The sequence below is a fragment of the Dermochelys coriacea genome, chromosome 27, assembly GCF_009764565.3.
Source record: "Dermochelys coriacea isolate rDerCor1 chromosome 27, rDerCor1.pri.v4, whole genome shotgun sequence".
Classification (NCBI taxonomy): Eukaryota; Metazoa; Chordata; order Testudines; family Dermochelyidae; genus Dermochelys; species Dermochelys coriacea.
In genome coordinates this window covers 9,950,991-9,967,068 of record NC_050094.1, presented here as the reverse complement: position 1 = coordinate 9,967,068, position 16,078 = coordinate 9,950,991, and the positions used below count along the sequence as shown (strand labels likewise).

Here is a 16,078-nt window from a genome sequence, read left to right as displayed (position 1 = left end):
TGCTGTTTGTAAAGGAGAAGGGATTGGAGGCACTGGAATCTCAGGGTCCAGTTTTCTCCCCCTGCCTAAGACACAAGTAAACCTGGAAGTCAATGGGTCCAGTCAGTTAATTTGCAGAGGAAGAAACCCTGGTGCCAGTTTTCCTTCCCACACTTCCTACTGTGTCTTGGCAGGTGCATTGTCTAGTATCACTCTCTGTGTCAGCCCCTGTGTAGATGTGACCTAAACCCCTTCAGTGGAGTGCTGTCCGTCCCCCGCAGTAAAGCTGATAAATCTGCTACAGCCTTGGCTAACAAAGGTGAATCTTTTAGATCAGGCAGAGGGTTATGCTTTAAGATCCAGAGCTCACAGGTTTGATCTCACCAAGGAGTGTGGCATTACACATCTCCCGCCAATACAGTTCCAGATCCCTGTGATGGTATTTGCCAGCCTCAGCATCCTAAGCCTGTCGCCTGCCTTTAAAATCACCCCCCCCCCCGAGAATCAAACTTATCTGAATTCAGAATCAAGTAAGATTCAGATCATGCTCACGGGAATCTTACAACTGAAGAACACTGCTTCACCCTCTGTGCTGGATATTAAATTGCATTTCTGCCCCAGGTTGCTGTGCTCTCAGATGGCCAATGACACAGTTTTCGTTACAGAGGTGAAACACCTGATATGTCGTTAAGCAGTGACATTCCCTGTTAATTGCAAATAAGCCCTAGAATCTATTTCCAGAGGTTGGTCTTGACCAACTATACTCACCTGTGTGGCTGCTCCAGATCCTTCCTTGCTGAAAATTCAACCACAATCAAGATATTTGGACAAATCCAAAAAACGGGAGTACAACACTGAAAAGGAGAAAGGCTTCCTTATACTCCCACATCTGTCTGTCTGTATCCAGCTCTTAGATCGCAAGCTCTCTGGGGAGAGGGCATCTTTTTGTTCTGTGTTTGTACAGCCCCTAGCACAATGGGGTCCTGATCCATGATGAGGGCTGGTGGGCTCTATAGTGATACAAAGAAAGAAAGAAAGAAAAAAATAAAGGCTAAATAAATGCAAAGAAAAAAAAAAGGCAAGTTTTTACATCAAGCTAGCTACCTTAATGTAAAAACCTTAGTGGAGACAAAACCCTGTTGTTTTTATCTCAGTGTGTCTAGATGATGATGAAGTATACCCCAGATGGTGGGATAGCTTTCACCTGTACTAGTGCCATCAAGGTAAAATCTACCTGTGTCTTGTCTCCATTAAGATTTTGTTTATTATTTTCCCTATGGAAAAAGGCTGTCTATTTCTTGCAGCGAAGACCTAGCTAGAACAAAACAGCCAATTGAGCCGGAGAGATTAGAGCAGTGGAAACTTCAGGTAAGGAGGGGAAAGAATCAGTCCTGATCAAATGTATTCATGGTAGGGGGAGGAAATTAACAGCACAGTTACACCTGGAAGGAGTTGGGACCAAGCAGCCACTGCAGTAAACTGAGTTTACTACTGTCTTAACATCACTTTTTCTTTGGGCAAGTATTACTGTTACCACAAGACAGGTGTGTAGGGCTGGTCCAGGAGAGATCTCTAATTTATTAAGTGATCCACAATATAAACCAGTGCTTGAGGGCCCCATGCATGAGAGGCAATGATTTTGTGCATGATTTAATTAGCTTTAGACAAAAGTCAAATGGCATTAGGCAGCAAGCAAACTAATTTCTCTGTGTTACAGAGAGTTTACAAAGGTAAGGGGGGACATTTGATGATAGAGATCTCTCCATTCAGTAGAGGATTTGAATTATGACTTGAAAATACAGTGCCAGGTTCTGAATTCGTTTAGTAGTGTAAATTTGGAACAGGGGCATTAGCTTCTGAATGAGTGAGGTCAGAACCTGATCTCACAGATCATACGTTTCCCTTTTAAAAAGCAAACTCCATCAGGATCTGATAGAGATACAAAACACAAATTCAGTTCTTTCCTCACAGTGTAACCACTGAGGGGGATTTGAGGTTTAAAGAGATCACCTCCTCCTTGAGGTAAGGTCATTGGGAGTTCAGCAGGGGCAGAATTCATCCTCCTAAATGCTTTATGAGCTCTGTAAATTTTGAATATTCACTGTATCAAACCCCACTCTTTACATCACTCATTCAAGCCATGGGGGGAAGGAGGGGAAGCCCCTAGAACTACCAATGCATTTTTTTTAAATCAGCTGTTGGGGGGAGGTGGAGGGGAGAGATAGAGAGAAACCAGAACTTGTAGGATAGAAAATTCTGCTATAAAAAATAGTAACCTGTTAATTTGGTGAAAAATTATAGGGAACGTGGTATCTTTTCACAGTAGCCCTTGAAATACAGTTACAGGTCTTTCCCCAACCTGCTCCAGACTCCATATTTAAAGTTTTCTACTAAAGCAAAGAAGGAGGGGGCTTGCAAAACCAGAACTGAACAAAAGCATTTTCATGATACATGTAAATGAAAATGGTATTTTGTTTTGTTTAAATTACAACCTTTCTTTGAAAGTTTGTAAACCCAAACACAGCATCCCATTGTTTTAGTCCTGGAGAGCCAGAAACTGAAACTGACTAGAGACAAACCTGAAACTGACCAGTGGAGACTGAATCAAACACAAAAACAGTAACCAAAAAGTGATGAAGAGAAATATAGATTTTCAAAACCTCCATCTTTAAGTTTTAACAATTCAAGTTGGTGTTAGTAACAAAGGTAAGGGAACTTTTTCAGATGTGATTTGGTTTTTGAGCCAAAGTCCCTTTCAGTGTTTGCTTTGTTTTTGACTGAAGCACCTACAAGTTTATGAAATGTTCAGGTCCACAGGGAAGCTGCAACTGTAACCATTTCCATCTTAAACACTAGTTCTCTTTGACACAGATCTGTATCCATGTTTAAATCTCACATATATTCCTGATTTAAGTGTCCTTTCACAGAAGGAAAGTCTATTTCTGATATTTTGTCCTGAATTGCTGATCCTCTTTTACCTCTGTGTTTTGACAAAAAATTACTTAAATTAGCAGATTTTAGTTAATGTTCAGCAACTCAGAGGATATTAATAGGCTAATTCAGACCTTCATCTGGTGTAAAAGAAAATTGCTAATTTAATACTGAGTTGGATTCCAAACAAATCTGTCAGAACTAGCTATCATCAACTGAATTTTCTGAGAGGAGAGTTTCTTTTCCCTCTGATGAATATTTTCTATACACAAAATATAGTTTAAATTGTGATTCCATTTACAGTAAAATGAAATACTTCACAATTATAGCTGTCCTTATTTCTTTTGTCTTGAGTTCTCACTTATATATTCTACAGGCTCTTGCTTTATATTCAGATCCAGCCAAAGATTTGCTATATAATTGAAATGGTTAATTACAATTAAATGAAAAATAAAACCACAATTTCTTCTTGCTTTATATACTGTGTATTTTATTTAAAGCTCTCAGCAGGCATTTGTTTGGCACTAGTAATGATACACTTTCAAACTGATACTAATTTAGACTTTTCAAAGTTCCAAGTTTTTCTTTAAACTAAAATGTAATGTTGTATAAATAAGCTTTTGTAACTGCACGAGCAATTAGAGAAATAAATTCATGAAAAGTTCAAATGAGAATTTGTAGAGAACTATTTGCATTTAACTTGTTCTTGTTTGCTATTAATGTACCAAAAAGATTTCTAAAACAGATAATTTATTTGTGTTAATCTGAAACAGAAAATAATAGACATTAAGCGTGCCTTTTCTTAGTAATCCCACATTTCAATGAAATGTCATGCACATTTCCCTCCCCCCCCCAAAAATACTTGCAACATTCCATGCCAAAAAACTTTCCTAAACATCTAAGGAAAAATAATTGTTATACTTGCAGATAAATTTTTTAAAACCCAGTAAGAACACGTTTTTTGCCTGAGCAAAAGATGCCAGAATAAAAAGAAAACAAATGCTAAAATCAGACTATATTTATGAAATCAGAAGCCTTAAGCTGATGTTAAAAAAAAAAAAAGTATAGAAGCTTCCATTCTACATAATGCCTCAACCATACACAAAAATGCAAATGTCTGAAGTGACTTTAAAAAGAAATACAAAGATGTTTAGGGAAATATTTAAGAAAAACTATACATTTATAAAACTGGCAGTGTTCTTAAACTGCAGGAAAACTGTTGCTTAAGACATTCATTTTATAAAGCCTTCCTTACTGGGTTTTTATTGCTATTAGTAAGAACATTTAAATTTCCATGAGAAATTTTGTGTCTCTTAGTAGATTGGTTTACCAAAAGTCTATTTTCTCCCACATTCAGCTGAGACATGGAAGTTCAACATTGTATGACAGTCTCCTCACACCATCTTCTTGAAGTGAATGAATGCAAGCCTATTTTCCCTAAGTAGATCAATGATTTAGCCTTCTCTTCTGTTTGCATTCCCTAAATACCTTGCATCTGGAATGCTCCACCAAGGGGAAGTCCTTTGACTGATATTCTTTCTTGTTTCAGATCTAAATTAAAGACTTCCCTCTTTGTTTGGATTGTTTTTAGGAGAGGCTCCCTTGATTTCTGTTAATTTTAGAGGATAATATTCCATGGGGTCTGTCCTCTGGAAATTAATAAACTACAACAAAAGCATTTTGGTCAAGTTTTGAAAAAGATCTGAACTAAGTAGTGGTCAAAACAACTCATTTATTTTACCTGGCTGCATTTATCTCAGACACATTTCAATGTGAGGTTGAAGAGTTTTCAGATCAGTTGCAAAGAAGTTTTGAAGGGTTTATTCTCTGCACTAGCAAGTTTCTTCACAAATTTCACTGCTCTGTTCTTTTCACCTGTAAATTTCAAGCTTGAATTACAAACTGAATGCCTTAATAACATGCATATGGCCACAGCAGTGCCCCTGTAAAGAGTGAATTTAGTTTGGGTCTTTTAAAAGAGCCAATAAGCAATGCCCCTGGAAGGGAGGAAACACACTTTATCCTACAGAGCAGTGTGCCCATTTTAAAAAGAGGGGATCTCGGTATAACAAACTGGTTTAGATACAGTGAAGGTTTTTAAAAGAGTCTAAGACAAAAAGTCATTCACAAATCATTTTTTATGAAACTCCTAGATATCTGTGGCATATAATTGACACATTTGGTTGGGTATAGGAGTAAATTACATGCACTAGATAACAACTTCATGTCTTGGAGTGATTTAAAAGTTTGTTTACTACCAATCTTTGCATGCAAACTCTCATCAAAGCAATCTTTAATATATAAATACTATTTAAAAAACTAAGAAACCAAATAATTTAAAGATGGAAATGTATCTATAGAGAATAACCACATTGTTAAGTAGCACATATTAGTAGGGCATGTATCATTCAATTTGTGTCCAAAAAACCCTCCAAAACCAAAGTAAGCAGTTTAAAGAAATGGTTACCAAAAGAAAAGAAAATGCAAAGTATTTTTATATACTAAAGTTTCTGGACAATTATCAATGCAGACATAATAGATATAATGCAGATAATAATACTTAAGGATTTTCCAGATGAGTTTTACTTGATGGGTTAAAAGAACTGAAATGCTATACACATGTTACTAAACTGCTTCTTAGTAACAGCCGTGTTAGTCTGTATTCGCAAAAAGAAAAGGAGTACTTGTGGCACCTTAGAGACTAACAAATTTATTAGAGCATAAGCTTTCGTGAGCTACAGCTCACTTCATCGGATGCATTTGGTGGAAAAAACCTGCTTCTGAAACCTAATCTTAACATAATTAAATACGTTGCGGTGTCCCCCCCCGGGAAAGAAAACACGCGTTGGTAAATGTTATTAGTATCTGTTTTAATTAAAGACAATAAAAGGAAAGAGTCTTGTGTATTCTCTTATTGGGAGTTTATACATCATTGGTTGCCTGTCCGGAATGTGTTCATAACAAATCAGAAAAGGGCAGGGGATATTTTTTTTCCCTTTAATGTCTGTTTCAAAGAGTGGATCTTATTGGGATTAAAAAAAAAAAAAGTCCAGCTAACTGTTAAGAATTAGCATCGACCTCCTCACTTCAGTCAGCAGTTGTGCGTTTTGTTTGGAAATGCTACGCTTCAACAACACCACCACCCACAAAATTGTAGCCAGGATTGATCGGCTTCTGCCCGGCAAAATCTTTAAACACGCACAACCTACAGCTGGAGCGGTTCCCCCCCCCCCCCAAGCTTGCAAAGGAATCGGTTTGTGCCACCCGCTTAGAAACACTCAGCCACCACTTAGCAGGCGGATTCCGAAGATGCAATACACACATGCCTCCCTCTCTGCAACACAAACCCCCAGGTTGTTGTTTTTTTTTTTTGCACCGAGGGGTGGCACGTTTAGAAAAGATCCCAGCTAGCAAAGGGGACTGGCCAACAACGTGTTGCCTTTGGGGGGGGGGGGGAATAACTGGCGCCTCTCCTGAGCCACTTTTGCGGCTGCACCTCCTTTGCCTTGGGAATCTGGAAGGAGCTTGATACATTATTCCTCTCCCCGGCTTCCTTCCTCTCCCGGTGTTTTACTGAGGGGCTGGCCTCAAACCAGGCTATTGTAGGAACTGAAAGAGATCTACCCCCATCTTGGTGACTTCACTTACAAGATCATGGACTCTTTAGCCTTTCCCCCTCCGCCCCCAGACAATGAAGGGAACTCCACTCCCGGGAGGTAGCTGCCAAGATCCTTCCCCACTCAGCACCAGAACGCGGGTGGGAGCTCCCGCAAGACGGGGGACACCCACACCCACGTGTGACGTTTGCCACGAGGAGGGGGGGGGTGTTTGTTGTTTTCACAAGCGATCAGCTCCTCCACACCGGCTTCCACTCCATTCATGAAATCTAACCCCCGCGCCTGGGGAAGGAATGAACACAACTGGGCTCCCTTCACCCCCGCCTCTCTCTCTTTTTCGGGGTGGGGGGCGGGTTGGGGAACGATTCGGGCTGTTGCTATTTTAAACCGCTCCTAAAAATAAAGTCTGCAGAGAAGAAAGGCTGAGGATAGCGCAAGCCGGGAAGGGGGGGGGGACCCGCGGGGAGGGGGTGTCTATTTATTGGGAGGCTGATGTCCAACTCCCATTGCAATTCAGAGAATCCCAGCCGTGCAGAGATGGGAAAGATGAAGTAGCTCCCATCCCTTGGCCTGGAATTAGTGACATTTTCCAGGGCATTCTGCGTCCAAGCCATTCCTACCCTCCCTCCCCCCCCCCCCGTTGCTATGATCCTGGGTGGGTTTCGACCCTCTCGCTTCTTGGCTGATCAAAACATGAGCCCTTTGGAGGGGGGGGGTGGGGAAAGAAAAGACCATGTGCATTGCCCTGTGTGCCTCCCCTCCCCCCACGGTGCTCTCAACGCATGGAGCATGCAAAGAAGCACAAATCGCTGCAAGAGGAGGGGGGCAGGCCGGGGCTTCATTCATTCACCCTGCTCTCCGCAACGTGGTCTCTGTGCCTGTCCTTCGGGCCGAGGGGGCTGGGAGTTCCTGGAGAATTCCTCCCCCCCCCTTGAGTGGCTTGATTTCTCCTTTCCCCCCGCCTAACGCTTTAGCGATCCTCGACAGAAGGGTTCAAAGGCTAAAGGGACACATCATAGATGAGATCAGCTCCCACCCCCCCCTCCCCCCTTTTCTCCGGATCCCCCTTCCCCACTCCAGGGTCCCCACCCCGCCCGCAGAGTGCGGTGGAGATGCTGCAACCCAGGGACTCCAGCTCGCTCCTTAGATGAAGAAGTTTGCACCGGGCAAATCCCCATTCAAGCCCTGGGAAGCCATGGGGGGGGGGGGAGCCAGGCTGGGGTGGGGGGGCTTGATTTTTAGAGAAGGCTGTTGGGGGGAAGCTGGAGGGATGCTTGCTGAGATGAAGCCAACGTCCCCCCCCACCTAAAGACTCCCTTGGCCAACTGTAAATCAAAGAGTAATTTATTTTATTTTATTTTATTTTATTTTTGAATAAAGGGTCAGGCTCCCCCCTTGGCTGTGCCCGCCCCTCCCACTGCAGGGGGGGGCGGGGCTTTCGGCACCACCACCACGTGGCTTCCTCTTGCAAACATTTTCACTCCTTTTTTCCCCCTCAGGTCGATTTTATTTAGGGGCGGTGCCAGGCAGCTTCACCCAACGTCCTGTGACACACGAGTGCGCCTCCAAGGAGTTGGGGGGCTGAGCGAAAAGCAGCCGCACTTTCCCCCCCCCCCTCAGCCCGCCATCCCAGGGGAACCAACCAACTCCCCCCTTGAGCTTGTGATCACCAAGAATCCCACCTCCTCCTCCCCCCCAGCCCCTCCCCAGAGGAAAATCCTAAACAAACAAACAAACAAACAAAAAAACCCCAACAACTCGCTTTCCCAGTGGTTGGGCTCCAGTTTGAACTGGGAACTTTCCTTGCATTTTTTTGGGGGGGGGGGATTTATTTATTTAAAGAATCCATAAAGAAAAGTTGTTCCCCACCCCCCCCACCCCCAGCCCTATCAACCCTCGCTCCCCCCCCTTCCCTCTCTTAACACCCACCCACCGACCATCCACATCTCTTGTGATCCACCATGAACAAGCTGTACATTGGGAACCTAAACGAAAACGTGACTCCAGGCGACTTGGAGAAAGTCTTCAATGACCACAAGATCTCCTTCAGTGGTCAGTTTCTGGTGAAATCGGGCTATGCCTTTGTGGATTGCCCTGATGAGCAATGGGCTATGAAAGCCATCGAAACTTTTTCTGGTAAGCAAGATTATCTCTCTCCCCTTCCCCTCCCCCCTTTCTTCCCTTCTGCTTTTGCACCAAATCTCTTCGCCCTTGCCAAATAATACCATTAAGGGAGTGTGTGTGTGTGTGGGGGGGCTCTGCTGTTTTAACCCTTCCCCCCTTCTTTCTCAGGGCTCCCCCAGTTCATCTCCGATGAACGCACCACTCAGCCATGGCCCTCTTGTTTCGCCAGTGGGCCGGATCCCCTTGCATTTCCCAGGGCCTTACACGGATCGCCTTTAAGCAACCAAAATCACGAAACAGCGTCTTTCCTTCCCCCCCCCCCCCCCACGCCAGCAAATCGTGTGGGTGCAACGAAGGCCACGCGGGGCCAGCACCAGGGGATTCCCCAGCAGTCACGCGTGGGGGAGCTGAAATCCCCGTTTCCCACCCCCCGACTAGCTTGGGAAGCTGGGCGAGGCCGATTCTTCCCTCTGCTTCCCCCCTTCCCTTCAGCCAGCACACCCCGTATCCGGGCGGGGGGGGGGGTCCCCCTAGATCCAGCCCCTCCCTCCAAGCAGCACCAGGCCATTCGGGGTTCCCAGCAGCCTTCGCCGCCCCCCAGCGTGGCTCCCCCCCAAGGCGTGGGGGCCGTAATCAGTGTGTGGGTGGGGGATCCCATCAGGAGGAGGGGGGGGGGGCGTGGGACTTTAGCCATTTTGATTTGAACGTGGGGTTTCCTGGGGCATATGTGTTGTGTGTAGTAGCGCGAAGGTCGCCATGCTGGCCTCTCACAGAGAGGAACTCCTAGGGAGCAAATCATCTTTTTTTAGCTGATGCCAGGATCTCCCAAACTCAAATCCACCTTTGCTACCCTCCTCTCCCCCCCCCCCCCCCCCAAAAATAAATCACTTTGGCAGATCTCCCCATTTTGAAGGGAGAACTCCCTGCGTTCCATTGAGAAACATTTAATCTTTTCAGCCCTTTTGTGAAAAAAAAACTCTGCCCCTGAGAGCTCCCCCCCCCCACACACACACACAAAGAAGCAACAGTAAAGAATGGATCTTAATATTTAATTCCTTTTCCTTTCGTTGAAGCAGACTTCTCTGTTCAAAACACAGCTCAGGGCGAGCGAAGGAATCAAATATTCCTCAAGCAGCATTGTCCAGGGAGCTGCTGGCCTGTACCTCCCAATGCTCCCCAGCTCGAAACCAGTTTTGTATTTAATAAAGTGCACTGGCAGAGGAATCAGAACATATATTTGTGCTGTGTAATTAGAATGAAAGGTTCAGGGGTAAGAATGTTACCCAAACCTTTCTGCATCCCACCCCTGCTCAGATTTTAAAAAAAGACACATTTTGTTTGTAGGGAAAGTGGAGCTACATGGAAAACAGCTAGAGATTGAACATTCAGTACCCAAAAAGCAAAGGTAACACAGTGTTTTAATTCCTCTTATTTTCCCTGTTGGAAGGGTATAGCTCAACTAATGGGGGGTGAGGTGGAGGGGGGGGGTTTATCATCACAATCATGTGCATGTGAAATTAAATGTAAGAGGGGATTATTGGGTTTTAGAGCTGCCCAAAGCTACGCATGAGTCAATTCTGAGGATCAACTTTTACATTTCGCCTTTGTTTGTTTAAGTTACTTTGAAAGTAAGTTTAAAAAAAAAAAAACAGATACAAAATAGTGGTTTGGCCAAGGTGGTGTATTGCTGAGCTCTTGCTGAAGGCATGCTGTTTTGTTCACTTTGAAATACCTTTTACACATTTTTAAAATTTGTAACCTAATATTTAAAAAAAAAAGACAAATTGGATTTTTAAAAAAAATAAAAATAGGGGCTTGTTTTCACATTTCATGCTAAGGTGTCATTTAAATTAATTGAATTAAGGACATTGGCCCAGCTTCTTGTAGAGAAGAACTCTCACTGAGGGGTAATTATTAAATTTCCTTCATCTTTACTTCAAACATGAAAAAGTGTCTCCTTTCTTTATAAGTATCATTTCTTCCACTAGATTTTTTCAGAAGTCTACAATCTTCTCCATGTTCTTGGCCTTTTGTTGTTGGGTGCTCACCTTGGGCTGATAATTTATTCTGCTTACCAGCAGATATTTTGCAGTGTAGGGCAGATGCCACATGAAGAAGAAGAAATATTTTCTAGAAAAGATACATTTCCCCTACCCCACAGGAAACAGGCAAGTTGGCCCAAAATACAAATAGTCTACTTTGAATTCTAGCAGAATCTGTAATATGCTTGATCCACGTGACCAGGCAGTTAGTTCAACAACAGAGCAGGAAGGAGGTGGCTTCTTAAAACATTGTTTTAGCTTTTTTATGACTGAAAAAATATACCTGAAGACTAATGGAATCTGTGTTATTAGCAAAGGGTAAGCCTTAATTTTTGCTTCCCGGCTCTCTTTTTCCCATTTGTTGGCCTTTTAAAATTACACACCAATGTGTCCATGTGAATCCCAGAGACTGCAGGGCTGAAAACAGGGTGTTCTATAGGTCAGTGAGACCCCGTAGGTTTAGCTCAAACCTTAAAACCGATCTAATCATTCAATATAAAATATTTTAGCAGTAAGCCCCCAATGCATTGGTGATCAATATGGCTTAATACAGCATTCAAAGACTTGGTTGTGGTGTAAATTTCAATTGAATGAAATGTTATTGGAAAGGCAATTACAGTTTGAAAGGTAACATAAAATAAAAAAAAAAGTCTGATTTTTTTTTTTTCTTAGCACTGCTAGAAAATCAATAGGTTGTGTGGAACACAGTAGACTTCAAGCTATTTCTTAGTTCACTTTCTCCCAGCCCTTTTCAGACTTTATTAACAATATCAAAGAAGAGCTATACTCAATAGGTTGCATGGAACACAGTAGATTTCAAAATATTGCTTAGTTTGCTTTCTCCTAACCCTTTTCAGACTTTATTAATAATGTCAAAGAGCAGCTATTCTTAAATGTAAACACAGTGTAATTCAAACAAATTGTGGCTTAAAGTTTATAAGACGAGGAATCGGACCTATGGTTAGTTAGCAAATTTTAGTGAGAAACAAGAGAAATAAAATTAATTACATATAGATTCTATATGCCATAGTGTGGTAGTTTTATATATACACATGCACATAATATATGTGTTCACACATACACACACTGTCTGCTTTATTTAAAGCTACAGAAGCCATTTTTGATGTTGACTTTCTCCTTAAAGTGCTTAACTTCAAGTAACTTTTATTAGTACAATATTGTGGTGGTGTTCAAGTTGGATATATTCTTCTGTCACTTAACTATGGTTTGAGAAAGTAACTTTGTCTCAGTTTCCTAAGACAGGCTTGTATTTCTGTTTTTTCTAAAAATGATAGTAAACTTTGGAAGTTGTTAGACAAATATAATCTTTACTAGATGGTATACCATATTTTTTCTCTTTTTAAAATTCAGAGTGATATTATGTTAGAGGCAATGTTTCTAAGTGAGTTTGTTCTTCTGGTTGTTTTGAGTTTGAATTTTCCAATCTAAGAACATATAGAACAGGAATTAGTTAATTAAGTAGGATAGGCAAGGACTCAATCAGATGTTCTTACTGTGATTTCTTAAAAATAAAATGAAATAAAACCTGACAAGGTTGTTAAGTACAGAAATTTTTAAAAATAAAGTTACATTCACTCATGTACTTTACTGAGAATTTTAAAAATAAAAGTTGACTTATGGATTGGATCTGTTTGATTAGAAATTAAAAATAATAATGCTCAATATGACTGAAGGATGTTTTTGGAAATGAATGTATTTGATTAAACTTCATATAGTGAATGCATCTTTCATGAGGGTTTCCTTTATTCTTTAAAATATTTCTTCTCTTCTCCTCACTTCTAATATAAATATGAATTAAAATATGCAGAATAAACTAATAGTACACAAGAGAATTGTTGGTATGTATTTCTGCCCCCAAAATATAAGAGAAAATCATTCATTAAGAGCGATTATGTTGATGCTTCTAGGAAACCATTTTAAATAAATATTTTAAAAATATTAGGCTAGAAAGAAAGAAAAAACACTCTGATGCTAAATACACAATGTAATTGTTTGGAGATTAATATTCTAAACCTGAAAGTTTTATGAAACTTGCTTAGGTTAAAGTTTCTCTCATTGCTACTCTGTGATTTTACTGAGGAGGAGTTGGCAAAATTAGGAATTATGGTTTAAAAGGAAAACACAAAAACCTGAAAAATTGTGTGCGTGTTGAAAGGCTTACTGAAGAAATGATCCCTTCAATAAATGAATTTTTACCCCCAAACCCCTATAAGATTAAGAAATGTTTTAGGGGGGGTAGATCTGTCTGAAACTGAAAAGACTTAAATGGATAGATTTGAAAAAAAGAATGAATGAATAAAGGGTGGGGGGGGGGAAGAAAGAATGAAAGAAGTGAATCCATCAAGCAAACATTCCAAATATGAGGAATGTGGAAGTGAGTAGCCCAGAGAGAATGAAACTTAGTAATTGAGGGAAATAGTGAATATGGCTGATAACAGCCAATACACTTAAAACTGAAAGGATTTGCACAGGTTATTTTTAAGCAAAGGCAACTTGTAAAGAACAGATACAGTTAGAAATGTTTGTGTCCCCAAACAGAAGAAGGAAATTTATTAATTACAAGCAGATACTTAGTTTTCTGCCGCATTCTCTCGGTATAATTTAACAAGTTTGCTTGAGGGGATTGAGGGATTACCTTTTCCCCCCAGTCTTTGTTTCAAGTTAATGCCTTTGTAGAAATATTATAATTTTATCCAGGATGTGTGTTCATAATGAAATATTTTAAAACTTTGTTTAAACAGCAAGTGGCACTTTAAAAGAAAAAAGTATTAGTTGACAAAAATTGCATCTTACTTGCTTCTGATTTCTTGGTTCTACAAAAAGTTCATAGAAAATCTAGGTAGATTTTTTTTTTTAATTCAAGAAAACTTTCTTGAATGCTGAGACAAATTAAATTTATAATCCATTCTTGAGGTTATTTACCTCCCACAAATCAGAGGTTGTTAACTTTTTAAAAGTTCTGCCTTTCAAGAGAAGTTAGCACCATTCTTGTTTAGAGCAGTCTCTGAAAGTTGAAATGCCTGAGATAAGGAAAAAAAAAACTTCCATTTTAATATTCTAAGCTTTTATTTAAAATCTCCTTTTTGGTTATCTTAATAGGTTCTCTTTGGACTTAGTACATTTAAATCAGTGATTCTTAATACTTATTTGACACCCTCAATACCTGTAGTAAATGAACACTGTTGGTGATTTCCAACCATGAGGGATAGACATAATTTATTAGTTGCATGTTCTTCTGGAGTAAATTTGAAAAAATTAGGTTTAAAGTTTTGGTCACTTGAGATGTAAGCAATTTTAATATAACTGAAAATAAAAGATAATCTTAACAATTTACAGTTTGAAGCAATTGGCTCACCCCTTCTCAGTAAGAACTATAACAGGCAAGTGTCTACCAGAAGTTGCAACTTAATTGCAAACTTTCTAGTCTCAGCTTTTAGACCAATGAAAAATAAAGACCTGTAGATGCCCCCTTTTTATTTATTTATTTATTTTAAAGAGTTTGATGGTATTCCTTGTGGAAGGAGAGTGAATTTGGTGCTCAAGAAAACATCTGTAATAGTTGCTGGGTCTGGATCTATTTCTCCAATAGAGATTGATTATACTTTTGCCTTTTAGATTAAAACCATTTTTTAAAAAATATTTTTTTCTCCTTAAAAAAGTTACAGCTTTAAGAATTTAGACACTTAAGAAGACATCCGTCCTCCTTCCTCCCCTCAGATATAGAAATGTTAATGACGGGTTTCAGCCGTGTTAGTCTGTATTCGCAAAAAGAAAAGGAGGACTTGTGGCACCTTGGAGACTAACAAATTGATTTGAGCATAAGCTTTCATGAGCTACAGCTCTCTTCATCAGATGCATTCAGTGGAAAATACCGAATGCATCCGATGAAGTGAGCTGTAGCTCACAAAAACTTATGCTCAAATAAATGTGTTAGTCTCTAAGGTGCCGCAAGTCCTCCTCTTCTTTTTGAGAAATGTTAATGTTTTCCAGAATGTGCCACTAGGACTTGGGAAAGTTCAGAAAACAGGAGAGGCTGTTGAAAAATAAGATTGAGTTAGTCCAGTGTTTGAAATTCCAGGCTGAAGAAACAGATGGAGTCCCCTTCTGCCTCTAGTAGTAATTTACAGGTTTTGCTGACTTAATGAATGGAAGGTACCTCACTTAGTGTCAGGGTGTAAAAGGTTTTCACTCTCCATTCATGATGCCATTAGATTTTTAAAGACCCCATCAACCCGCCCCCCCCCCCCCCCCGATTTTGTGGTAACTTAAGGGTTTCTTAGAGAATAGATGTTGCTTTTGCAAACAAGAAAGTGTTAAAAAAAATGTTGATGATGAAGAAATTATGTGTGTAAAACTGTTTTGTGAACACCAAGGGATTCTTCAGCATGTTTCTCTTACAGTAGAGAGTAGGGCAGATGAATTGGGATGATGACGACTTTAACAGAGATCGGAAAAACTTAAGCTCTCCTGCACATGAATTGCTAAAAAAACAAACAAACCCAACAAAACACAAAACAAAACCTACCCAGAAAGTCATTGATAAGTGGTTTTTGTATTTAGATAAAGTAATGTTTTCAAAAGGGTCTAAGGCCAGATTGATCTAGCAGGGCTTGATTTATCGTGTCTAATTTCGATGCGATAAATCGATCGCTCTAGCATCAACTTCGATACTCCACCTCAACGGGAAGCGCAAAGGTAATCGATGGGAGAGTGTCTCCCGTCAACACACCACAGTGAAGACCCTGCAGTAAGTAGATCTAAGTACATCGACTTTAGCTATGTTATTCATGTAGCTGAAGCTGCATAACTTAGATCGATTTCCCCCCACCCACCCCCCGGGGTATAGACCAGCCCTGAGTGACTTAGGAGCTCATGTCTCATTTTCAAAAGTGACTTAGATACTTGGGTGCCTAAATCCAAGACTCATAAGTCACTTTTGAAAATGAGACATGAGCTCCTAAGTCACACAGGGCTTATCTACACTTAAAACACTGAGCGCTTCGGTGTAGACGCTACCTGTGCCAATGGCAGGGTTTCTTCCCCTGGCATAGATGATACATCTCCCCGAGAGGCAGTTGCTAGCTTGAATTCTTGCGTTGACCTACCACTGTCTGCACAGGGACTGAGGTGTGTTTTCTGCACCCCAGGCGATGTAATTATACCAACCTAATTGTCTAGTGTAGACTAGCTCTTAGACACATTTGAAAATTCTACCTCTGTTGTCAATGTTCTGTCAGTCTTTGTCTGTGAGCCCACTGGATCTTCTTAATTCTTATTCCACCTGCTTTGGGTTTGAAAACTGTGAATGAAGAGGGAGGGTCTTCCAGAAAGGAATGTTGATACTTTAAAAAAAGTACTTAACAT

At 40.7% G+C, this 16,078-nt stretch overlaps 1 protein-coding gene across 1 annotated transcript in view; it reads left to right on the top strand.

The window, feature by feature from the left end:
* Positions 1-8,445: 8,445 nt before the first annotated feature.
* Positions 8,446-16,078, top strand: part of IGF2BP1 (insulin like growth factor 2 mRNA binding protein 1) — a 63,152-nt gene continuing 55,519 nt past the window's right edge. The window contains 2 exon segments of the mRNA XM_038385963.2: positions 8,446-8,663; positions 9,996-10,056. Of these exon segments, the coding sequence (XP_038241891.1) occupies positions 8,489-8,663; positions 9,996-10,056 (236 nt within the window). The 5' untranslated portion in view covers positions 8,446-8,488.